The following is a 25,710-nucleotide window of genomic DNA, read 5'->3' as shown; positions in this document are numbered from 1 at the left end:
GTTCGAAACCGTTGCTGCCGGACACGTGACGTTCATTTACAGGAGGGGGGAATGCGCAGGCGTACGGAGCTGCAGTCCTCAGCTGTCGTTACCATGGAGACGAGGGAGGGGTGTAAACAAATCAGTGCTAAGCCTCAGAGAGAAGAGAGTGCGGGTAGCTGTGAGTATTAATGTAACTAGGGGACATGTATGTATGTATATATATATATATATATATATATATATATATATATATATATATATATATATATATATATATATATATATATATATATATATATATATATATAACCTTTATTTCTATAGCGCAGTCTATATACATAGCGCTTTACAGCAGTAATATATGTGACATAATAGGAGACATAATGGGAATACATGCTACCTATATAAAAAGTAACATTAAGAAAAGCCCCAAAGAGCTTACAATTTAAGACTTTCTGGGAGTGTCCCTGATCCGGAGTCAGTTTCGCTGATGTATTTTTGGCGCTGGACCTTTTTTAAATTTGAATTATTTAGATTGGCCAGTCTTAACCCTAATTAATATAGGGAGAAGTGGTGATAGTTATGCATCAACTTCCATTGATGATGTTAACTGTCAAACCGCTCAATGTGTTTTCTACTGGTAAAATGTTTTATAAATAAATAGACTGTTACCGGGCTAATTGCTCTGTTGAACAGGGCCGCCTTGTTCCTTTACCAGGACAACACATTGTGTATCAAAGCAAAAGTGGGGCAATTCTCAGTCAAAACAATTGCACCAGATCCAACTGAAATAATTCGGGGTTTTTTTGTCTTTGTCTAGTGTTTTTGTTGCTCCAGAATTGCACCTAGATACATATGGGCCAATGGTTTTATCTTAATGTTTCCTTCCTTATAAAATATCTGATCAATAAATGAGAAGGGAGTTTCATCAGGGAGAAAGCAGTAAGGGTACTTTTTTTTTTTTTTGCGAATGATCTTGTAGTTTGTCTGTTACTGAGGGAGGTTTGGGATGGCTGGACACGCTTTAAGCTTGAGCATCGGCCAGCTCTCCACAAGACTTTAATGGGGAATTGCGTCCAGAACACAGCAGATGGGCTGCGTCGACTGATGTAGAATGAGCCCCTTGGTCCAAAAATATGTTTCCTTAATGACTTTCTTCCTGACACACGTTCCATATCCCAGTTCATGATAATGGAGAGTGAAGAGGTCTCTGCTTCTCAACGCCTAAGATGAAAACAACTTTGCATGTTTTTTAAGGTTTTCTGTTGTGGCTGTTTAAAGAAGCTTACCAAACTGGTTATTTTTTCCACCATTTTCAGTGTTTAATTCAGTTGCAGGGATCTCCTGCTTCCCCAGATGAATACCAGAGAAGGTGCGGACTTTAATGGAGGTTTAAATCCCTCACGTCACGCGAGCCAATAGGAAACCGCAACAAATGATGTTCTTATTGGCCCTTGGGAGATTTAAACCTCCATTTTGTTTCCCATTTATGGCACCGTACCAGGGGCACCTTCCCCAATAAGTATCCTGGAAACAAGGGGGTCCCCAATGCTGAAATGAACACAGTTGAGCTCCAGAGACCCCCTGCTTCCTATACATGTAAGAAAAAAATTCTGTAGGGAGAACTGATCTTTTAACTTTTTAAGTGCCACAGGGTTGTGTATGTGATCACATGATGAGTTTTGTGTTTTCTGGCTGTGGGGCCAGATGTGACAGGGAGGGGGCATGCCCTGCAGTGTGGTATGAGCACCGAACGGACAAAGGTCAATGACATACAGTGTATATTATAAGAGCCCTCGGCGTACGTCACTAGGGCACTGAAAGGGTTACATTTTCTTTGCGGTCAAATAATAGAAACTTGATTCAGATCATGTTGCCTGGGATAATTCTCAATGTAGAGCCTCCCCAAACTGCGAGCTAGCGCAATCAGAGTAAAAAGACCAAGCCCAAACAAATATCAAATATCGGGAGCGAAACGGACACATATCTGTATAATTTTTGAAGTGAACCTTCTTTAGCGGCGTTAATGTAGTTGATTGAAGACGTTAGTCAGTGGTGACGGAAGTGACATCACTCCTGGCAGAAGAGGCCGTCAGTGTTGCCAGCTTCCACCAAGAGGAGTCACCGCTGGACGGACACACCCACACACCTACTCTCTCTCCCCCCGAGATCCAGGAGCTGTGTCCCCGCAGGTCCTATGTGCCCGTAGATCGTAGGGCGGGGGGAGATTGCTGAGCACCGAGCGCTCCGTGTCCCCGTAGCTCTGAGAGATCTCGGGGGGGGGGGGTAGCGCAGTCTCCTCGGAGGGGGTAGGGAGCGCTTGAGCGCACTGTCCACCCCAGAGCCACACTGACGCACACGGTGATTCACACAATGACTGACACGCACACTGACTGGTGCGCGCGCACATTAACACACACTGACTGGCGCGCACACACACTGACTGACGTGCGTGCACACACACACTGACTGGCGCGTGCACACACACACTGACTAGCTCGCACACACTGACTGGTGCACGCACACACAGTGACGCACAGACTGAAGCGCGCGCACACTGACTGACGTGCGCGCACACACACACTGACTGGCATGCACACACACACACACACGCTCACTGACGCGCGTGCTCCCAGTGACACACACAAGGAATTCACACTTTAAATATAGAAGTGCAAATAGCTAAAACACGCGTACTAAGTCAAACTTCTTTGCGTTTTGGCACTGAAATTGTGTTGATTTTTAATTAAAAACATCACCATCACAAATACAATTTCTGTGACAAAACAGTGGCAAAAAACAAAAGTTTTACTTAAAATGCGCGTGCTCGGCACACACACTTTTTTTTATCTGTGTGTGTATAGATCGTATGAACCATTTTTAATATTTAAAAACAATTTTTATCTTATACTATATTTGTGAAAGCACTGTATGCCTGTCTGCATGGCCTCTGTCCCTAGGGGAAATCTCATTGGTCCCTTGGCCCGCCCGCCCCCGCACACCTCTCATTGGCCTGAGGCAGAGTGACGGGCCAAAGGACACACAACACACACACACCTCTCTCTCTCTGTCCTCTCCCCCCCCCCCATCACACTCACCTCCCCCCCTCCCCGGTGCTCCATTCACCTCCCCGCCTCAGCTCCACTCGCCTCCGCTCCACTCGCCTCCCGCTCCACTCACCTCCCTCCCGCTCCACTCACCTCCCTCCCGCTCCACTCACCTCCCTCCCCGGCGCGGGGACAGGCAGTGGCCAGGCAGCCTGCAGCTGCCACGCGGCGCCTAAGATGGCGGCGGCCGGAAGGACCCCCTTCCTCCCTCGCGGAGTAATTAAGATGGCGGCGGCCAGAAGGAGAGGTGACGTACGTGTGTGTGTGTGTCACTGTGTGTGTGACACTGGGTGTGTGTGCGTGTGTGGGACACACTGTGTGTGTGTGTGTGGGACACAGTGTGTGTGTCAGACACTCTAGGGTGGGGACCGGAGCTATGCATGGGGGGGCAGGGGGGCAGGAGCGGAGAGAGAGGGGGGAGCGGAGAAACATACAGGGGGAGTGGAGAGGAGGGACCCGTAAATTTTAAGAGACCCACCCCCCCTCCTGTCCACTGTACCCCCCCTCCTGTCCACTGTCCCACCCCTCCTGTCCACTGTCCCCCTCCTCCTGTCCACTTTCCCCCCCCCCTCCTGTCCAATGCCCCCCCTCCTGTCCACTGTCCCCCCCCTCCTGTCCACTCTCACCCCCCTCCTGTCCACTCTCACCCCCCCTCCTGTCCACTCTCACCCCTCGCCTGTCCACTCTCACCCCCCCCTCCTGTCCACTCTCACCCCCCCTCCTGTCCACTCTCACCCCCCCCTCCTGTCCACTCTCACCCCCCCTCCTGTCCACTGTCCCCGTCCCCTTCTGTCCACTGTCCCCGTCCCCTTCTGTCCACTGTCCCCGTCCCCTCCTGTCCACTGTCCCCGTCCCTCCAGTCCTCCTGTCCACTGTCCCTCCCCCCTCCCCATCTTTTGTCCACTGTCCCTCCCCCCACCTTTTCCTAGCGGGAAATTTAACTCACGGGCAACGCCGGGTCTCTCAGCTAGTTTTTTATATATATCAAGTGAAAATGTGAGTTTGTCATCTAATAAGATAGTGCTACTTCTCACAGCTTTTAATAGCCATTATGTTTTTTTCATTGCCTGTTTTATGAGGATGATCCTGTGGACGTCCATGGGGATTGTGATAGTGCAGGTCAGGGCACCATCAAATTGAAATTCCCAATGCCTTCAATGGGAGTCTCTGCGACAGTGCCCAGATCTGCACTATCGCAGTTTAGTGAAGAATCATGTGTGGCCACTATTCAATACTGGCTGAAAGTACATAGAAAAAAAAGTGCGAGCTGTGTAGCGCTATTCTAAATAAAATAGATATATATCAATAGTTAACACTCTAATAATAATATAAAGTGGTAAATAATATTAGGGCTGCCAACTAAAAATCACTAACTACCCAAAGTGAGTGATATTACAAACAGACAAAAACAGATGATAGGAGCGCCCTTACAACTATATAAAATAATTGTAATATAAATATGACGATTAATATATAAATTAATCCAAAAGTGAATGTGCACAAATACAACCGTGATAAAGTGACAGGATGCTGAAATAGTCCAAAAAAAGTTCCAAGGATGTAGAAAACTGGGATCAGCCGTTGCTCAGCACATGGAAAGTGATAAATGAAACAACATAGTGTGATAATGTTTCGGGAAAAATGCACCGAAAAAAATATTAATATAGACAAAATAAATTAAAATAGAAAAAAATGAAAAAAAAATAGTGATTGAGCAAGCACTAAAAATGGACCACTAGTCCACATGTATCTTGTGCTTAGAGTTTTGTCTTTTTAATAAATAGGTTTTTTTTGTCCATTTTTAGTGCTTGCTCAATCACTAATTTTTTTTCCGTTTTTTTCTATTTTAATTTATTTTGTCTATATTAATATTTTTTTTAGGTGCATTTTTCCCGAAACATTATCACACTATGTTGTTTCATTTATCACTTTCCATGTGCTGAGCAACGGCTGATCCCAGTTTTCTACATCCTTGGAACTTTTTTTGGACTATTTCAGCATCCTGTCACTTTATCACGGTTGTATTTGTGCACATTCACTTTTGGAGTAATTTATATATTAATCGTCATATTTATATTACAATTATTTTATATAGTTGTAAGGGCGCTCCTATCATGTTTTTGTCTGGCTGAAAGTACCTGTCATTGCTTGGGAATTCAGCAAAAAAATACCCGGGTGCTATCTCAATATGAAGTGTGGAAAAAATATATTGGTATATTACAACCTTTTTGGGGTTTATTGCCCCTTAGCTTCGTGGTGCCCTCCTGTGACTCTGACCCCAACAGGATCTATCCAGGACCCTTAATAGTAATTGGAACACAGAAAAGAAAGGGGGAGCACAGGTTGAGGGATTATAGAATGTAAATGGAGGATGTTAGTGACCTCTGACAGGGGTCCAATAGGGTATAGTGATACCCAAAATGGATCTCCTGCCTGGAGTGTGGTAGGGGGGTGGTGATGTAAAATAGTATAAGGCCTCGGGCATGGTGCCTGGGGCCGCGCTGAGCCGTGCTCCTGCTCTGCCTCGCCTGCTGAAGCTGGTGCTTTTTTGCGTCCTGGCAGACGAGGCAGTAAGCGCTTTGGGGGCGGGTCAGAGGCGTGGCGGGAGGCGGGGCTAGTCCCTCGCTCCCATTGGATGTGTGCGGTCAAGTGACTGCTCCTCCGCTCTGAAAATTAAACCAGGCTGTCGCCTGCAATTTGCTGAGCCTCCGCACGCATGCGGAAACATCATCTAAAGCCGCGCTGATTACAGATGAAGGGGGTAAGTCCATCTGCTCAGCACGACTCTGCTCGGTCTGTTCTACCATGTGCCAGGCCTAAGAGTGATAGAATGTCACTTACACGGCCTTGTGCAAGTTTGGGAATTCTAAGAAATCAAAAAATACTAAGATTTATAAATGGATAATTACATTTTTTTTTAGTTTCTTCATAAAAAATTGTTTATGTATTTTTATTCAAATGCTGTTGGGTAAACTATATTTTTGGTTTTTCCATCAGGTGCAAAAACATTTTTTTCAAAAGGGTGTTTTGTCACATGAATTTTATTTGTGATGGTGAGGATTTTAATTAAAAATCAAAACAATTTCAGTGAGAACGCAAATAAGTTTGACTTAAAATGCGCATGCTCGGCACACACCCCATGTTTGAGCTATTTGCCCGTCTTTATTTATACTAACTGTGAATTCCTCGTGTGTGTGACTGTGTATGTGTGACTGTGTATGGCATTGGGAAGGGTTTTGCCGGTGACCTTTCTGTTGAGTTGGGATGGGGCCCACCTGTGCAGCAGAGAGTTCGGTGTGGGCCAGGGATTGGAAGGGGTCCAAGCGTCTGATCATGGAAGTTGCTTGTGAGTTCTGGAGTCCTGCGAAAGGGCGTGGTGCCGGTCGGTCTGTCATGCGTGCAGTGTCGGCCGCGCCGTTACTGTGCATGTGGAGGGGAAGATGAATAGTGGCTTCTGCGCATATGGGGCATGGTTTACAACCTCCTCATCTGCGCATGCGCTCCCTACAACCTCGGTTCGCGTGCGCGTGACCACGCAACGTCACTTCCGTCACGGTTTTTCGTTACAACACGAGATTTTCCCAATCAAAACTCTGTAGGTGCCAGCAAAGAAGTTTCACTTCAAAAATTCCAGTTCCCACTCTGGAGCATCTTATACTATATAATTGAAAGCACTGTATGCCTGCCTGCCTGGATGTCCGGTGTCCCTAGGGGAAATCTCATTGGTCCCTTGGCCCGCCCCCGCACACCTCTCATTGGCCTGAGGCGGAGTGACGGGCCAAAGGACACACAGGGACACACACACACAGGGACGGACACGGACGGGGTCACACACACAATCCCCTCCCGGTGCCCCTCACTCTCCCCCGTCAGCTGGACCGCACCTCAACTTCCACACCCCCCCCCACCCTCCCTGTGCCCGAACTTACCCGGAGTCCCGTGTACACACACACACACACACACACACATTCCCACCCCCCCCCCCCCCCCAAGCTCACACACACCTCACCCCCCCCCAAGCTCATCCCCCCCCAAGCTCACACCCCCCCCCACCCACCCAAGCTCACACCCCGGCACCGCTACAGTCAGCGGGGGAGCCGAGCGAGCGCCCGGGACACGCGGGGGAGCGGCCACAACACGCGGCCTCCCGCCTCACATCCACGTGGGAGCGGCCGGATGAGTGAGGCAGCGGCCGGATCAGTGAGGCAGCGGCAGGATGAGTGAGGCAGCGGCAGGACGGGTGAGCTCCCCCCCCCCCTCCACATGCTACGTGCTGCTCTTGCCCCTCCGCTCCCGGCTCCCCCCTGTCACCACGTGACAGGCCGCGGGACGTGAGATGGGAGGGGGGATGCCCCTCCGGTCCCGGCTCCCCCCTAGGCCGCGGGACGTGAGATGGGAGGGGGGATGCCCCTCCGGTCCCCGCTTCACCTTCTCCCCACCGTTGTCCCCGCTGCCTGCGCAGGAGGAGGGGGGGGGGAGCGGGTGTTGGTGCTGGTGTGTGTAATTGTGTGAGACTGTGTGTGAGTGTCTGACTGTGTGTAAGTGTGTGTAAGTGTCTGTGACTGTGTGAAACTGTGTGTAAGTTTCTGTGACTGTGTGTGACTGTGTGTAACTGTGTGTGACAGTGTGTGTAAGTCTTTCACAGTGTGAGAGTGTGTGAGTGTGTGTAAGTCTGTGTAAGTGACTGTGTGAAACTGTTTGAAACTGTGTAAGTGTGTGTGACTGTGTGTGAGTGTGTGTAACTGTCTGTGATTGTCTGTAAGTGTGTGTGAGTGTGTGTAACTGTCTGTGATTGTCTGTAACTGTGTGTGTGTGTGTGTGCACTGTGCAGTGTGAGCAATGAGCAGTGTGTCAGTGTGTGCAGTGTGAGCAATGACCACTGTGTGTGCAGTGTGAGCAGTGTGTGTGCAGTGTGAGCAATGAGCAGTGTGTGTGCAGTGTGAGCAATGAGCAGTGTGTCAGTGTGTGCAGTGTGACCAATGAGCAGTGTGTGTGCAGTATGCAGTGTGTGTCAGTGTGTGCAGTGTGTCAGTGTGAGCAATGAGCTGTGTATGTGTGTGTGTGCAGTGTGAGCAGTGAGCAGTATGTGGGCAGTGTGCAGTGTGTGTCAGTGTGACCAGTGTGTGTGCAGTGTGTGTCACTGTGAGCTGTGTGTGCGCAGTGTGCGTCAGTGCGACCAATGAGCAGTGTGTGTGCAGTGTGCAGTGTGCAGTGTGAACAATGTGCAGTGTGTGTCAGTGTGAGCACGGTTCACATCCCGGGCAACGCCGGGTCTCTCAGCTAGTCCAACATAAAGCTGACCATGTGCATAACATGGATTTTCTACATTCAGTTCAGCGACTTTAAGTGACTGTCCTTGAGATTTATTAATTGACATTAGAAAGGCAAGCTTCACTTGAAACTGAAGTTGTTTGAATTGGAACGGGATGTCGGTAGGGAAGAGATGGATTTTTGGTATGAATATGTCTTCTCCCTTAGCACAGCCTGTTAAAATAGTAGCTTTGATCATTAGGCAAAAGATTTTTCACTATTAGTCGAGTTCCATTACATAGTCTTGGAGCATCTAAATTTCACAGAAGCATGATTGGTGAGCCAATTTTAAGCATCAAGTTATGTGGTGGCATCCCAGATGGTTCGTTTGAGTTAAGAAACGCAGTGGAATATTGAACTGCGTCAATTGACTTGTATGTTCTAGCTTCTCCAGCCAATTTATGTTTAATTTTTTTGTTGATTTCATTTACACAATTGTTTTTTGGAGCAAGAATTTCATGTTCGCTAAACCATTTGTGTGACAGTGTGTGTAAGTCTTTCACAGTGTGAGAGTGTGTGAGTGTGTGTAAGTCTGTGTACTGTAAGTGTCTATGACTGTGTGAAACTGTTTGAAACTGTGTAAGTGTGTGTAAGTGTGTGTGAGTGTGTGTAACGGTCTGTGATTGTCTATAAGTGTGTGTGTAACTGTGATTGTCTGTAACTGTGTGTGTGTGTGTGTGTGTGTGTGTTGCACTGTGCAGTGTGAGCAATGAGCAGTGTGTCAGTGTGTGCAGTGTGAGCAATGACCACTGTGTGTGCAGTGTGAGCAGTGTGTGAGCTGTGTGTGTCAGTGTGTGCAGTGTGACCAATGAGCAGTGTGTGTGCAGTATGCAGTATGTGTCAGTCTGAGCAGTGTGTGTGCAGTGTGCAGTGTGACCATTGAGCAGTGTGTGTGCAGTATGCAGTGTGTGTCAGTGTGTGCAGTGTGTCAGTGTGAGCAATGAGCTGTGTATGTGTGTGTGTGCAGTGTGAGCAGTGAGCAGTGTGTGGGCAGTGTGCAGTGTGTGCCAGTGTGACCAGTGTGTGTGCAGTGTGCAGTGTGTGTCACTGTGAGCTGTGTGTGCGCAGTGTGCGTCAGTGCGACCAATGAGCAGTGTGTGTGCAGTGTGCAGTGTGTGCAGTGTGCAGTGTGAACAATGAGCAGTGTGTGTCAGTGTGAGCACGGTTCACATCCCGGGCAACGCCGGGTCTCTCAGCTAGTCCAACATAAAGCTGACCATGTGCATAACATGGATTTTCTACATTCAGTCCAGCTACTTTAAGTGACTGTCCTTGTGATTTATTAATTGACATTAGAAAGGCAAGCTTCACTTGAAACTGAAGTTGTTTGAATTGGAACGGGATGTCGGTAGGGATGAGATGGATTTTTGGTATGAATATGTCTTCTCCCTTAGCACAGCCTGTTAAAATAGTAGCTTTGATCATTAGGCAAAAGATTTTTCACTATTAGTCGAGTTCCATTACATAGTCTTGGAGCATCTAAATTTCACAGAAGCATGATTGGTGAGCCAATTTTAAGCATCAAGTTATGTGGTGGCATCCCAGATGGTTCGTTTGAGTTAAGAAACGCAGTGGAATATTGAACTGCGTCAATTGACTTGTATGTTCTAGCTTCTCCAGCCAATTTATGTTTAATTTTTTTGTTGATTTCATTTACACAATTGTTTTTTGGAGCAAGAATTTCATGTTCGCTAAACCATTTGTATTTTTTTTTTAATTAATTTGTATGTTTGGAAAGACTTTGTCTTTTAATAAATCTATCTCATCTACGATGTTGCAAAAGCTTTCTGGAAAACTGATGAGTCCAGTGACTTGATCAACTGGAAGTTTTTCTTCGCCAAGATCAAGTAGTTGTTAAGCGAATTTGCAAGCAGAATCATCACCCTGTAAAAGAACTTGAATGTTTGTTGTACGCTTTTTTTAAAACATGCTTTTAGTTCATCAGCCATAGTTCCCTTTGGTACAATGGGGAGCGTTTTGGAACAACTCCACCCATAATAGTTTAATTGCCTCTGAGGTCCTGAAGTGTTTGATCGAGAGCCTCTGTTTGTGGGACATTGTAATCTCGTCCCAAACAATGATCTCGCACTCTTGAAGAACTTTGGCTGCTCCTGTATTTTTGCTAATGTTGCAAATTGGATTTTCAGAATGACCAAGATTAAGTGGTAACTTGAGGGTTGTGTGATGGGACCATGTCATTTGTGAATTGTATCCCAACAGACAAAAATCTGATTAGGAACCATCATGCAAAAACTTTTTACGATATCTAAAGAGGTGTCCAAATGCATAGCGAATAGATATACAACTTTCCAAAATATAGAGTAGATGTCGTGAACTCATCTTCCCCATCCTGGAGAAGTGTTTACAAAGAGTGCAGCTCAATTAAAGGGAATGATATTAAACTACTCCCCAGCAGGGTGAAGCCACTTTACCACATATTGAATATGGCTTATAAGAGAAACTGATGTGTGCGAAGGTGATCCTCAATTTTAACAAAAAGCAAAGAGGCTAGCAGGGTGATCCTAGTGAATCCTATGAGGTAATTCTTAACAAGAATAAGAAAGTTTAATTAGTTATATTTCGTTGTACCCCCATTTCACCTATGCCTAAAGGAAACTGCGGGCGATTACACGTGCTGCTGTTACCTGTGAGACTCACAGGAGTCCAAAGCCCCTGCTTCTGGGGAGCCTGGGGTGGTATATCTTGCAGTGAAGCGCCTGCACCTATGAGGATCCCAGCGTGGCGGGATGACTCCTCATAGGGCCCAATAAACACTATACAACTGAATATAATGTAACCCTGCTTCCCCACCTTCTTAGTGGTGCAGCGCCTCCATCTTCTATACTCCCAGGAATATGGGACAGGACTGGTATAGAAGAACCCCTTGGGTCCCAGGGTAGTACTTTCCAAGTCACACACAGTCTTTGATAATAACGAATAGTCTCTTTTATTGACAGAGCAGCAATATCCCAACGATAGTGGCTTCCAGCAGCCGCAACAACAATAGCCAGGACGGGTTATTACGCCGCTCGCCTTTCACCCAGATAATTCCTCCTCTCCTTCCCTCCAAGTCGCTCCTCCGGCAGGATGGTCTGGGCTAGGGTTTCAATACCCGTAGCCCACCCCCGAGGTTAGCCTTGCGGTGGGTCTTGGATTCTCCCCATCACCCCTGGCAGTGGGGTGAGGGCATTGGTCCACCAAGTCTATAATTCTATCAGCTCTACTAATGGACGCTGAATCATTCCGCTCCTCTCTCTCCTGCACTCGGCGCAGGGGAGACCGTAGTCTCCTCCAAATCCTCGGACCAATCCGCAGGATTCTTTGACTCATGGCATACTCCCGGCATAACTAACCGGCAACTCCAGACTCTCGATATCACTATCAACTCTAACTCTACTCACCGGAGTTGGCTGCTAAATATAGAGCTAGCCCCGCCCCTCGTGATGTCAGCAGAACCTCCCCTCTTGCTCATGCCTGCAGCAGAGTCCAGGCCTGCATCTACCACTCAGGATAGGGCTATGAAGGGGGAAAACCCATGATGATTACTGGTGCCTGATCTTAACAGGACTTACCACAGCAGAAGGAAGATAGGTATAGCCTGTGCTGTTTACAAGGGGCTACACTCTCCCTATGGTGGAATCCAATGGTCCCCACTTGGACCTATCTTTAGCAGAACCATCCTGCGGTGAACAACCTGAGAAACAGCACACATAACATTGTCATAATACATGGCATAATGAGGTAGTTTTAATACAAGTGCACCCGGGTACTCCCGACATGGAGAACCCTACAGATAATGCCTTGGATCAGGCTTTCTTACCCGCCGTCCATTATGATCAGTGACGGTCACAGCGAACGACTGAACCGGCCCATGCTCAGGCCTGTATGTAACACCGTGCATGTAAATACACCTACCGATGCTCCATATGCGTACTAGCTCACTAATCTTATCCTCATTGTGATACCCTCCCTGACCGAACTTGGTCCGAAGGTACTCCTGGACTGCCTCCCTAAGCCAACTGTCTCGGTTCTCTTCAATTTCTCTCATGATGGGCTCAGGCACGTAGGGATACTCATACCCGTGTGACTGCCGGTATCTAGCGGCTATGGCCCGGTCAGCTCGACTTAGCTTGGTGAGTGTGCGGTGCCCTGCCCTGCTCGGCAGTACCCAAAATACAGGCTCCTCTGGAGCTACCTCATCGTACAATATGCTGGGGCCTCGAGGTACAATACGTTTCTGTTCTATCTCCCTAAACCGGTGATCTAACTCATCCTCCATCTCCTGCGGAGTGAAAGAACCAGCCACCCACCAATGATCTACTACGTCGTTCTTAATTAACAAGAACCGCGTACGGTCCATCCCTTCGTGGTATCCGGTGAACAAAGGCGCCCACCATTTGTCGCGTTGTTCGTACTCTGCGGCCTGACTAGTGCATTCTACATCAGACTCTACCTGTGATGATACACCGGACGTACCCGCATCAGTAGATCGCGAGCAATCTCTCCTTCCCTTGGCATTGTAATACCTAGTGGGGTTCATTTTGTGCACCACTTTACTAGTAGACCCAGTCTCTACTGGAGTGTGAGACCCACGGGCCCTCCCTCTAGCTGCAGGAGAAAACGGCACAGGGTTAGGTACAGGTATAACACTTGAATACGGTATCTCCCCATCAGACCCTTCCTCACTCAACTCCCAGTCCTGCAAGTCATTAGCGTATTTGGGGGATTTACATAACTTATCCCAGGTAGGTCCCGGTGGCACCACTCGTGACGGGGCAGTGGCCGGGGCAGTGGGGCTATGGGCCGGGGCTGGGGGAACGTCCAGGGCATTGTCCAGCAAGCGGGTGACACCAGGCCAAAGGAATCGGTGCTTAAAGGCACTCTCCGCCATACTTCAGGTTTCTCGGGAGGGGCCTCGACTCTGTAGGGCAGCCAGGGCAATGGCGGCGTCTGTGCTCCGAGAGGAGAACACTTGCCGGTGGAACCAGAACCGCTGTCGTCAGGATCGCCTGCAGAATCTCCATCCACCCCGGGGTCACGCACCGGCAGTGCGTCGAGGACTGGCGGGGGCGGTGGAGGAGCATCCGGTGCACGGCCGAACAAGTAGGCCTCAAGCCTCCCTTTCTCGTTCACCGTGAGTGCGGTCTGCGCCTGGCGGAAGTAAGGGGGTGGTGGAGTCTCCTTACCGCTCCGCTGCTTTTTGATGACATCGGGCTCCTCTAGAATCGTCTCGGTCTCCGTTGCACTGGGATTCACCACTGCGGTGGGACTCTTACGGGCCTCCGGCCGCACCAGCACTCGCCGTCGGATGGTCTCCGGACTTGTCTGCTCTCTCTTGATGCCTTTGGGGTGGTTCGCCGGTAGGCGCATCGCCACCGACGTCACGCTAATCTCGTCCTCTGAAGAAATCACAATCGGCTCCACCGCTGGGGAGTCACCCGGTTCTTCGGCGATACAACCAGTGGGTATAGGTACAAAGTGTTCTCGCTCTGGTACCTTCACTGCGGTCGCGCTCTTCTCTGTTGCCCGTTCGCTCAGTTTAATAGCGAGCGGAGCCTTGGTTCCTTCCGATATGGTATAACGGGGACCCAGGGCAGTCTTTTTTTTTCCTTCCGCCACCTCCGTCAAGGTTCCCGGAGAGGCACCCCGCGGGGTTCCGAACAAAGGCCACGGCTCGTTCAGCCAAAGATAAAATGCTCCACATTGAGGGCAGCGGGCCCTGGTGCTTGGTACCGCGCCCGGTATTCCGCAGTGGACGCACAAACACCGAACGTATTCGTGCTCGGCTACCTCCACTACCAGTAGGCCTCCTGGTAATTGGTAGATGGAAGTACTCATTTCGGACATGGTTCGCTCAGGGTGGGAACAGCTCAGTGTTCCAGCGTCTTGCTCCTCGAATGCCAGACAAAAGTGACGCTCTTCGCTCAGGCTTCCGGTCCCTCCCTTCGCTGGGGAGGACTCTCCTGATTGGCTCTCCTTGGGCCCCCTCCCTCTGGTGGAATCCAGAGGCGGGATCTTTTCTTCTTCAGCGTGACGTGGCCGGGCTTTTTGACCATTCACGACACAGATGGGTGGGCTTTCGGCTTTCGCGCCGCTCCATTCCCCTTGCAAAGAATTCGGGTTTGGCGCCAAATTGTTACACATGTCCCGCCACATTCTCCTGATTGTCTCTTTGCACAACGCACATGCTTACTCCAGGCTTGGCGGGAACCTCCATTTTAGATCACTGTCCTTGCTCCGCGGAGCGCATGTAGGGATGGCCGCCATTTTGGACGAGTCCTCCAAATGTCCATGTGCCCTATCCTCAATGTCTAACGGGTATCTCGTACCTAAAATACACTGACTGACTGTCAACTGGGTGCTCTGCATTCTGTTTCTCACTAAATTGAGGTGTCTTGTACCCCAGGCTCAGCGGAACTCCTCTCCTCCGTGCACTGTACTCGATGTTTACCATGCAAGTGTTCTGTGGGGCGTGTGTGTGGGTGATAGCTATTGTACCTCTTTTCTAGCTACGGGGCGTCTCCTGCTTTTGGCCACTCATAGCGCGGGCCCTGGGCCATGGTCCCTGGACTGGTTAACAGGCTGACCCCCCCAGTTGCCTCACGCTACCTGCCTCAAGGGACTCGGTCAGCTCTAACTATTCACCCTTCCTACGCCACCTCCTATGGGCCGCCCATCCTTCTCCAACACTTGCTCGGATAGTGCATCTCGCTCTGCCCGTTCCGCCTTGCTATAAGCCGGTCCTGTTCTGACATATCTCATCAGCGCCTCCAAATGTAACCCTGCTTCCCCCCTTCCCCCAGACACTACGGTGGTGTCTAGGGTGCATGAGGGCAGATTACATGCGGTGTGGTGCGTACCTGTGAGGAACAGGAGGGCCTGAGCTTCCCGCGATGTTGTGGGGGAGCCAGGACCGGCTTCTGGGGTGGTAGCCTCCATGATCTCTTAGTGGTGCAGCGCCTCCATCTTCTATACTCCCAGGAATATGGGACAGGACCGGTATAGAAGAACCCCTTGGGTCCCAGGTAGTACTTTCCAAGTCACACACAGTCTTTGATAATAACGAATAGTCTCTTTTATTGACAGAGCAGCAATATCCCAACGATAGTGGCTTCCAGCAGCCGCAACAACAATAGCAAGGACGGGTTATTACGCCGCTCGCCTTTCACCCAGATAATTCCTCCTCTCCTTCCCTCCAAGTCGCTCCTCCGGCAGGATGGTCTGGGCTAGGGCTTCAATACCCCGTGGCCCACGCCCGAGGTTAGCCTCGCGGTGGGTCTTGGATTCTCCCCATCACCCCTGGCAGTGGGGTGAGGGCATTGGTCCACCAAGTCTATAATTCTATCAGCTCTACTAATGGACGCTGAATCTTTCCGCTCCTCTCTCTCCTGCACTCGGCGCAGGGGAGACCGTAGTCTCCTCCAAATCCTCGGACCGATCTGCAGGATTCTTTGACTCGTGGCATACTAACAGAACTGCATACTCCCGGCATAACTAACCGGCAACTCCAGACTCTCGATATCACTATCAACTCTAACTCTACTCACCGGAGTTGGCTGCTAAATATAGAGCTAGCCCCGCACCTCGTGATGTCAGCAGAACCTCCCCTCTTGCTCACGCCTGCAGCAGCGTCCAGGCCTGCATCTACCACTCAGGATAGGGCTATGAAGGGGGAAAACCCATGATGATTACTGGTGCCTGATATTAACAGGACTTACCACAGCAGAAGGAAGATAGGTATAGCCTGTGCTGTTTACAGGGGGCTACAATAATATAACTTCTTTACTGTACCCAATATAACCATGAAATCACACTCAATGCAATACACCAATAATATAATGCAATAATACAACACCCTGAGTGGTTCTTCCAAAGTACTGAGGGTGCCTTGGGCACCTATAACTCCGGTGTCCGCTCAAGCAATCCCACCCAAGTGTGAGGTAGCGCTACCCCCCTGTGATGTGTAGGTGCACGTTGGTACCTTCCTGGTCACAGGCCAGACCAAGGAATAATGAGAGGAGGATGCTGGATCAGGTCCCACGCAGCGGGGCCTCCAACACAACTCCCCTCACACCATATCTAGGGCACGGTCCACGGTGCAATCTCCAGCTGGAGAGTTGCACTTCTGCTGCCACGGGCAGCTCTGTCCAGGCCGCCGTGCGGACATCTGTCCGCCGGCGCAATAGTGCAGACTGCAGCTCTAATGGGGAGGGTCCCTATCTAGAGCCTTCCCTACAATACTGCTCTGTAGTAAGATCGGGGCCTAGGGGGAAGGTACTGGCCTAGTCCAGGAAGCTAACTGCTCCCTGGACACTGCCTTCCTCATCCTCGGCTCCCACTCAACTGGTCCGCAGGCTCCCCGTCCGCGCCGCAGAGGATATCCTGCTCCAAAAGGGCTTCATCATCTCGTTGGCTGGGACAGCCCATGCGCTCTATCCCCCCCCCCCCATCCCGAGGATTCTGGGAATTGAAGTCCCACTTCATTACATGTTGAGCCATTTCAAGATGGCCACCGCAACTTTCTTCTGAGGCTTCTGGGAGTTGTAGTTCCACAAGTCTCAAAATGGTCACCGCCATTCTTCCACGGAGCAACAGAGCAGTTCCCCCTCAACAGAGGTAAGGGAGGAGGACCTCGTAAGGATTCTGTTTTTTTAAATCGGTGTTTAATTTGTTTTTTAATACTACTAATTTGCCCTGCCTAACATATAAGCCCTGGTACCAGCGCAGGCAGTGTTAGGGTTAATCTTGGCCATCTGCAGTAATCAACTCTATAGAAGTGACGGGTGGTGGTCCAAGGCTGAGGTACCACCCATAATAGGGGCGGCGACCTGGGACCCTTCCCTGGGCACAAAAAGGAGCTGCAGTTCCAAAGTCTATTCTGTTGTGGAAGTGTGGAGCCAGGGCTCTGGTTCACCTTCCTACCCCTCCCTCAGGGGAGTGGGATCACCTACCCCACACTCCACCTGGGAGTGTGGGAGTCAGGGTTAGACCTTTTGGGGCCTCAAGCTTTGGGGGTTGAGTCCAGGGACCAAAAGAAGAGCAAGCTGCGAGGTGACACTCTGCTGGGTTATGTAGGGTCCAGTGGGAGATAATCTCTCTTGCTGCAGAAATGAAGTGTACTGTTGTATGCTGTTTCACTGTTTTGTAGCTGTTGCTGTACCTAAAGAATAAAGACCAAGTTACTGTTTTATACTCCTACCTGAGGCTGCAGTTCTTCAGGGAGAGGCTGAGAGTTTTTTCCACAGGGGACTGCAACTATCTACGATAGGCCCTGTGGGAATGGAGGCGCTGTAACACCAAGAGAAAAGAACAATCCCAGCACCTAAAGCCTGTCCTGTCTATCCCCAACTACCACCGGCGGATGCTCAGGGCCTTCTGTGAGCCCTACAGGTAGCACCAACACCAGGTAACAGCAGTGAATCTCCCTTAGGGTGGGGGAACATGGGTTCACATATACAGCAATAAAAAAAATAGCAAAACAACTGTATAATTCGGTGTTTAGCTTTTTGTTTAATTTTTGGGGATCTGGGTGCTGGGAGCCGGGGATCTGGGGGCAGGAGGCTGAGGTTGCAATATCTGGTTGCCTCACTCCTCCTCCACTTCCCTGCTGGCTGCCCGGTGCTGCTGCCTCTTCCTGCATCTGTGTAGCCATATTCACATGGCACGGGAAGGGCACCATGTAAGGACACACCACCAATAAAAAATAATGGGCGGCTAAATTCAGTTCTTAATTTTCCGGTCTTTATTGGCCTCAACCGGAAAAAAACACTGATCGGTCGATGGTGTTTTGTCGGTTAAAACCAAAAACCAGAATCCCTAGTTATTTATAAAAAAATAATTCAGGTAAGTAAACAATTGTCCAGTTGTTTGTCAAAATACAACATGTTAGCTGGCAAATCACCATAACTCTTTGCTTTTGTCTAAATAGTTGTAAGGCGAATCTGACAAATAATTTGGAGTAAATTTTAGGACCCAGATACACAAAGCTCTGTTAAGTCACTTAAAGTCATGTTAACCAAACTTAAAGCTGCAGACCAAGCAATATCCTACGTGTTTTTTTTTTTTTTTTTTAAATAAATCAGTTCTGTGCTATGAGAAAATACTTATAGCATTTTTTTTAAACAACTCTAAATTACATTTTAATGTATTATAATGTAACAAGATTTTTTTGTTTCTCTGCACACCCCTTTTTGAGCCCTGCCCTCTCTCTAGCAGTGCACCAATTCTATCTAGTGACTGCCTGGTCACATGATCTTCCCCACAGAAATTTGCATCTTTGATCATCTTCTGCTGCACTGACAGCCATTTAGTGAACCCCGAGCCGAATCTTTGCCAATCGATCACAGGAGAACGGATCGATCAGCAACTTGGCTAATTACTTGTGTGGATTATATTTATGCTCATTAAAAGAAAAAAGAACTTGAACTGCTGCTTTAACGTCCCTGTAGGAGATGTGTGCAGAGGTTTTTAGCACAGGAGATGTTTTTAAGGGGAAATCAAAAATAGGCTTTTATTAGCCGGCGGATTAAACAAAAACACAGCTTATGTTTCAGCAAAACAGGGTTAAAAGAAAACACACAAAACAGGGCTAATTCCCATAGGGAGCACTGACTAGACCACACCCCATCTATTGGTTGGGGGGCTAGGCCCCATTCCAACAACAGTCAGATTAACAGTTCACAGGTGGGTCAGTTACCTTCGGGCCTGGCTTCCTCCAGTCTGGATAGGAGGAGGGAAAAAGAGTCCTAGTACAGGCTTCTCTGATAGTGGTCCAGTATTTTCCTGGGTGTGAGAGAAATAGTCCCTGTGTGATCCCCTCAGTAATTAAGGGTATCTCCCTAGATTAGAGATTCTTCTTGCAGTGTATACTGCAGGCTTTTTAAAAAGGCTAACGAGGCAGCTGAGCAGGTTAATCATATAATTGTTCGTGATAATTGCATGCAAATTAGGTATTACAAAACCAGCACATAACCTCAACGCAGTGTTGTGGATAATGCAGAGGCTTGATGTTATGTTCGTTAGGTCATACCTTAACTTTGGGTTAACTCACATCCAGACCTAGGGCTTATACAGGCTCTGGCAGGGTGTAACACCACAGTGTGGCATGGGTTAAGTAACATAACATTGTTTCCCTCTATCGTTTCTTTCCCTCTATAGGCTCTAGATAAGAGGGACTCTGCCCACCCCTCTCTCCCTCTTTCCTTCCACACTCCGGTCTTCATATGCTTATCAAAGCCCTGTCACCCCACCTGCCCCAGACTCCACAAACCAGCGGCAATGCAGGCTTAATGAATTAATATATTAATATCTCGTATTTATACTGTAAACTACTATTCCATAGCCTTAATGCAACCACATCCTGGGGTGGAAGTGTGTGTGTGTGTGTGTGTGTGTGTGTGTGTGTGTGTGTGTGTGTGTGTGTGTGTGTGTGTGTGTGTGTGTGTGTGTGTGTGTGTGTGTGTGTGTGTTGGGACTAAAGTAAGTCCTTAACTGCCTGAGTGTTAGCTGTAACAAAATGGTAGACAGATAAGTATAAAGAAGGCACACCAGGTCACAGTACAAGACCTGGTCTTTGTACTAAGTGTGTTAAGGTTGGAAAATGCCTAAAAAAATATATCTGGTGCCTATGCTGCAATTGCAAAGTATGAATGGACGTGCTGTTGCCGGTCACGGTGGTGACTGAAAGGTCAGTCAGCAAAGCACTGCTTACTCCGACAATAATACAAGTGGGAGGAGTCAGCGGGGAGAGCCTAACTCTCTTCTTCCTGCCAGAGAAACCAATCAGAGCTGGCCTGTGGTAGAAGGAGTCTGTGTCAGCATGTCTGTCACTGCGGTGTGTGTCAGCGTGTCTGTCTCTCTGTCACGATGGTGTGTGTGTGTGTGTGTGTCAGTGTCTCTCACAAATACACTCTGACATACACACTGACGCAGTTATATTTTTATCAAAGGCTAGAAAGATTGCGCACATCCTACACATTTTGTATATAACACTTTAACTGTTGCAAGGGCCTGCAATAAATGGCCTTACTGCAGGAAACAAGTACATACACTCTTGTAATGCTGAAAACGTTTTTTTTTTTAAAAACTTGTTTACAGTACTTTTTGTGTGTTTTTTTTGTATTGTATTTTACACAATAATATTTTTGTTTTTTAATCAATGTTATATGTCAACTCAAGAAAAGTATTTCAGATTGTCTGTGTAGTTAACAGTGAGGTCTCTCAGATAAGTCTGTAGGTACAAGTGGGTGTTCTATTCATTTAAAAAATATCAAGTCAGATTAGCTTCCGTCATAATTTGCCCTATGGGATTTTCTACAGGCATACCCCGGTTTAAGGACACTCACTTTAAGTACACTCGCGAGTAAGGACATATCGCTCAATAGGCAAACGGCAGCTCGCGCATGCGCCTGTCAGCACGTCCTGAACAGCAATACCGGCTTCCTACCTGTACCGAAGCTGAGCGCAAGCGGGGAGATTATAGAGCCTGTTACACATGCGTTATTTACATCAGTTATGCACGTATATGACGATTGCAGTATAGTACGTGCATCGATAAGTGGGAAAAAAAAGAAGTGCTTCACTTTAAGTACATTTTCACTTTACATACATGCTCCGGTCCCATTGCGTATGTTAATGCGGGGTATGCCTGTACTACTGTAAATGTAGTTTTTGTTTTGAAACTTTAATGTTAAATTGCATAAAATGTGTCATTGTGAAGTAAATGGTATTGTCCTTTGAACACAGGATTTTCATTATGGCTCCTGAAGAGAAAACACACCTTCACGCTACAGCAGACCCATTTGATGAAAATGAAGCAGAGAAAACCTTTCTTCTCTCCAAACCAACTTGTCTCATTATTGTTGGAAAACCTGTAAGAACCTCGCTTTTTTATTGTTCATGCCTTTTAGTGTATCACAAACAAGGTATTAGCATTTGTCAGGTGGTTAATTGTTAAACACGTTTACATTACCCTCCATTAAGGGCGTAGCGATAGCCTGGGTAGCCAAGGCAAAGCCTGGGGGCCCGTATTCTTGGGGAGCCCGCTCTCTGGGTTGAAAAATGCATATCTTTGCAGCTGTGCATGTGCGCTCAACACCTGCCTACCGCGCATGCGCGATCGACACTTGCCTACCACGCATGCGCGATCGGCACTTGCCAGCCACTTGTGCGCATGTGCAATCAGAGCTTGCAGGTCACGCATGCGCAGCAGGCAAGTGCCGGTCGCAATACATAAATGTTTGCCCAGGGGCCCGTGCATGCCTTGCTACACCACTGCTGTCCATCCAGAGGTTGGAGGCAAACTTTTCAGTCCGCGCCCCCCTGTCTGCTCTCCCCCCCCCTGTTCGCGCCACACCCTTCCGCCCCCTTACTTGGTGTTCGGCATCTTCTTACGTCACGTAATTTGACGCCGTTTTAGCATGGCAACACGTCACTGGAAACTAGGCAACGGAAGTTACAGAGGCGTCTCGCGCGCTCCCCGGCAGTTAATTTATTCTAAATGCTTGGGGAAGAGCGCGGAGCCTTTAGGCTAGAGTATGAGGCAGGTCCCCTGGGTGTAGGTAGGAAAAACCCTGACCAAACTGCAGTGCTTTATAAGGATTGTGGTTTACTGGGCTTAAGCATTGCCACAAACGGTGAGGCCAGAGATGAGAGAACCTTAAGGGACAGGTTCTTGCCTCATGCTAATTTGTCCAGCCCAAAATGTCACTTCTTCTACTATCGTTGGAAAGCCCATCCCAACACAAGCCTGTACCCCTGTCCATGGGAAACAGGGAAACCATACTGTTTGCAGCTATTGTTTCAATAAAATACTGTTTGCTTCATACAAAAAACCCTAGCGCCCTCGTTGTCTGAGACTTCCTCCTCATGTTGCCTGACCTGAATTCTCAGTATCACTGGTAATAATGACCATGGCCTATACCAGTGGTTTCCAACCTTTTTTTGGTTAAGGAACCCTACGTGAAATTCTGAGGAACCCCCAGCCATCTCTAATAGCAACTCTGAGATCAGATACATTGTACATTCTTCTGTATTTGATACAAACCTCAAATTACCTGAAAATTACAGGGAACCCTTTAGGAATGCCCGGGGAACCCAAGGGTTCCTAGTTGAAAAACACTGGCCTACACACACACACACACACACACACACACACACCCAAGACTGTTTGCTTGTGTGAGGTTGGTTGTACTGGCTTTGCAATTTGAGACTTTGGGTAGGTCTTCATCACACATTATTTAGGTTATGGTGGGTGAAAAGGTGACTAAAAACCCTCCACTGTATACCCGTATACCTCCACTGTGTTTAAAACAGCGAGCATTGGCTTAAGGGCTCCATATGGACTTGAGACAAAAGGTGGCACTGTATGCTCATTTGCATGCTATTTCCCAGAATCCCTTGCTGAAGTTTAAGCACTGTATGCTAGGTTAAATGGTGAAAAACAAAGTTGCAGACCTGTCTAAGACATGTGAGCACATTCACAAGTAATATTTTTATATGCAATATGGTGGAGGGTTTTTAGTCACCTTTTCACCCACCATAACCTAAATAATGTGTGGTGTGTGTGTATATGTGTGAATATGACTATATATATATATATATATATACCATAATACTGAGTTAAGTTATGGTGAGTAAAAAAAGTGACAAAAACCCTCCACAGGAAAGCAAATATGCAAATACAACTGTATGCTCATCTGCATGTCTTAGGCAGGTCTGCAACCCCGCCTTTCCCCATTATCACCCAGCATACAGCACTTCCACTGCAGCAAGGGATTCTGGGAAATGACATGCAAATGAGCACACAGTGTCACTTTTTGCCTCAAAAACCATTTTTAACATGCTCAAAGCTGTGACCATGCAGCAAGCTTAAGCCTATAGGGAACCATGTTAAAAATGGTTTTTGAGGCAAAAAGTGACACTGTGTGCTCATTTGCATATCATTTCCCAGAATCCCTTGCTGCAGTGGAAGTGCTGTATGCTGGGTGATAATTGGGAAAGGCGGGGTTGCAGACCTGCCTAAGACATGCAGATGAGCATACAGTTGTATTTGTATATATATATATATATATATATATATATATATATATATATATATATATATATATTTAAACACAGAATAGGTGCCGCAGTCAAATCATCTCTGAGAGATCTAATAGTACACAAAACCAGACATCAAGGTAAAAGTTACCTTCTGGCGGTGCTACCGACCCAAAGAAATTCATAAACACAAAAAGAAAAAAGAAGGGTCAAAACAAAGGAGCACTCAAATAGTATGTAATAGAAAAATTGAAAATGGACTTTATTAGCAATGCATCATAAAAACACAAGAGACAAACTCAAACACATACCACATAAAAAACTGCTACAAAATATAATTGATAATAACTAAACACAAATCAGCCCCTAACCTGGAAAGACCAAATAGTAAGAGTTCCAACAGAACATAACAGAACCAGGGGAAAGAAAATTCCCCATGTAATGTAACAAAGATCGGCCGATCAAAGTGAGAACTCAAAAAATTATTTAAATGGACAAACCAGAGCGCAAAAAAATTAATCAAAAAACTGTAAATCAGATATCAAAAACATTACAGATACTGCATGGAATAGCACAATAACATAATAGTCACAGAATAATAATTACTGGGGAAGACATGTGTAACATACAGCAGAAAATACCCAAATGGCTAAAAAAATAATAATAAATAATAGAAGTAAAGCCACAAGGGTAAGTTAACAAAGGACCCTGTGAAAAATGCTGGAACAACCTGATGCTGATGGTAAGTAGCAGGCAGTAGTGAGATGTGAGCTGACAGCCCAGCAACAGTGGACACTAAAGCATGGGGCAAATCAGGCAGTGAGGAAGTCCCCTTAAGCTGACAGCCCAGCAGCAGTGAGCACTAAAATGTAGGGCTGGTAAAGCAGCAAGTCCCCATGGGCTAGCAGCCCAACATCAGTAAGCACTGCAAATGTAAGGCAGGCAGCACAGTACAGAACAGCTACGGGAGTCCCAGCATAAAGAAAATAGCATCAGTGTAGTCCACACATTCCACACGGGTCTGGGGGTAGTGAGAGGGTTGTCTCTGCTCCGCTCCGACTGCCGTTTCGCCAAAAGGCTTCTTCCGGGAGCGTAGGGCTTAGACATCCATGCGCGCTCTTTAAAGGGCTCCAAATTCGCACCAAAAGGTTCAGAGGCACTAAAACTTAAAGGAGACACACATGAATATACAAAATAAAAGAAATGTGACTATAAAAACATGAATACTAAGCGTGAAGCTAAAGAGTAATAGATATGGATAAAAGTAAAGAGTATTAATAAAACAGAAAAGAAGAGAATAATACATTATTTGTAAAAATCTAAAGAAAAAAAGACATACAAAATAGAAACAAATAAACAAAGGATAATAAATAGCAAAATTCAAAATTAGAAAAATGAATAAAAAATAATAAAGAAACGAGAAATTAAAGAAGACATATACAGAATTAAAGAAACATAGCAAAACTGAGATAATCATTGAGTCCTGCTGGGATCATAGTACCCAACTGTACTATCCATCTACATTCCTTCCTAAGGAGAAGTGGTTCTATATTACCACCACGGATACCAATATTGATTATATCAATGGCAAAAGCCACCAGGGACGTAGGGTCTGAGTTATGCATATCATGGATATCATGAGTTATGCATATCATGGATATCATGAGTTATGCATATCATGGAAGTGTCGCGCCACACTTGTGATCTTTTAAAATGATGCCAGATCTTTAACCTCATTTTTAATATTCCGTGTATGCTCAAGAACCCTTACACGAAATTCCCTGGTGGTCATACCAATGTAAATCAAACCGCAGGGACAGCTAAGATGATAGATGATATTTTTAGATTTACAGATAAGAAAAAAAAAAATTAAAATTCCCGAGTCCCTCTAGAATTGTGGAAAACACTAGTTTGTTGCATATATCTGCAGGCAGAGCATTGTCCACATTTAAAGAACCCCTTTAAATTGGTTTGATTAAGGAACGTAACTGTTGGTGGAGTAGTGTAATGGCTCCTGACTAACATGTTTTTAAGGTTAGGTGCCCTTCTACTTGTAAAATTGACTCTATCACCCAGCACAGAACGGAGATCCTGATCTGCCAGAAGAATATCCCAATGTTTTTGGAGAATATTCTTAAGGCTATTCCATTTGTTGTTGTAGGTTCCAATAAACCGAATTACTTTAGGAGGTGTTATTTTAGACTTAGGTTGCAACAGATGTTGTCTATCCAATTTGTAACTATTATTAAGACCCCGTTTAATGGCTGATTTA

The 25,710-nt window shown here is 47.1% G+C and overlaps 1 protein-coding gene across 3 annotated transcripts in view; it reads left to right on the top strand.

The window, feature by feature from the left end:
* The first annotated feature begins 42 nt into the window (after positions 1–42).
* Positions 43–25,710, top strand: part of AK9 (adenylate kinase 9) — a 179,333-nt gene continuing 153,665 nt past the window's right edge. For 2 of the 3 annotated variants that reach the window (XM_075597602.1, XM_075597600.1), the window contains exons 1-2: positions 43–160; positions 21,144–21,270. In XM_075597602.1, coding sequence (XP_075453717.1) covers positions 21,154–21,270 — 117 coding nt within the window. In that variant the 5' untranslated portion in view covers positions 43–160; positions 21,144–21,153. Of the gene's footprint in view, positions 161–17,644; positions 17,806–21,143; positions 21,271–25,710 lie in introns of all 3 variants that reach the window. The other variant, XM_075597601.1, reaches the window with a different exon arrangement.

This window comes from Ascaphus truei, chromosome 4, assembly GCF_040206685.1.
Source record: "Ascaphus truei isolate aAscTru1 chromosome 4, aAscTru1.hap1, whole genome shotgun sequence".
NCBI lineage: Eukaryota > Metazoa > Chordata > Amphibia > Anura > Ascaphidae > Ascaphus > Ascaphus truei.
Note: the sequence above shows the minus strand (reverse complement) of the source record. Positions and strands in the feature narration are given on the sequence as shown.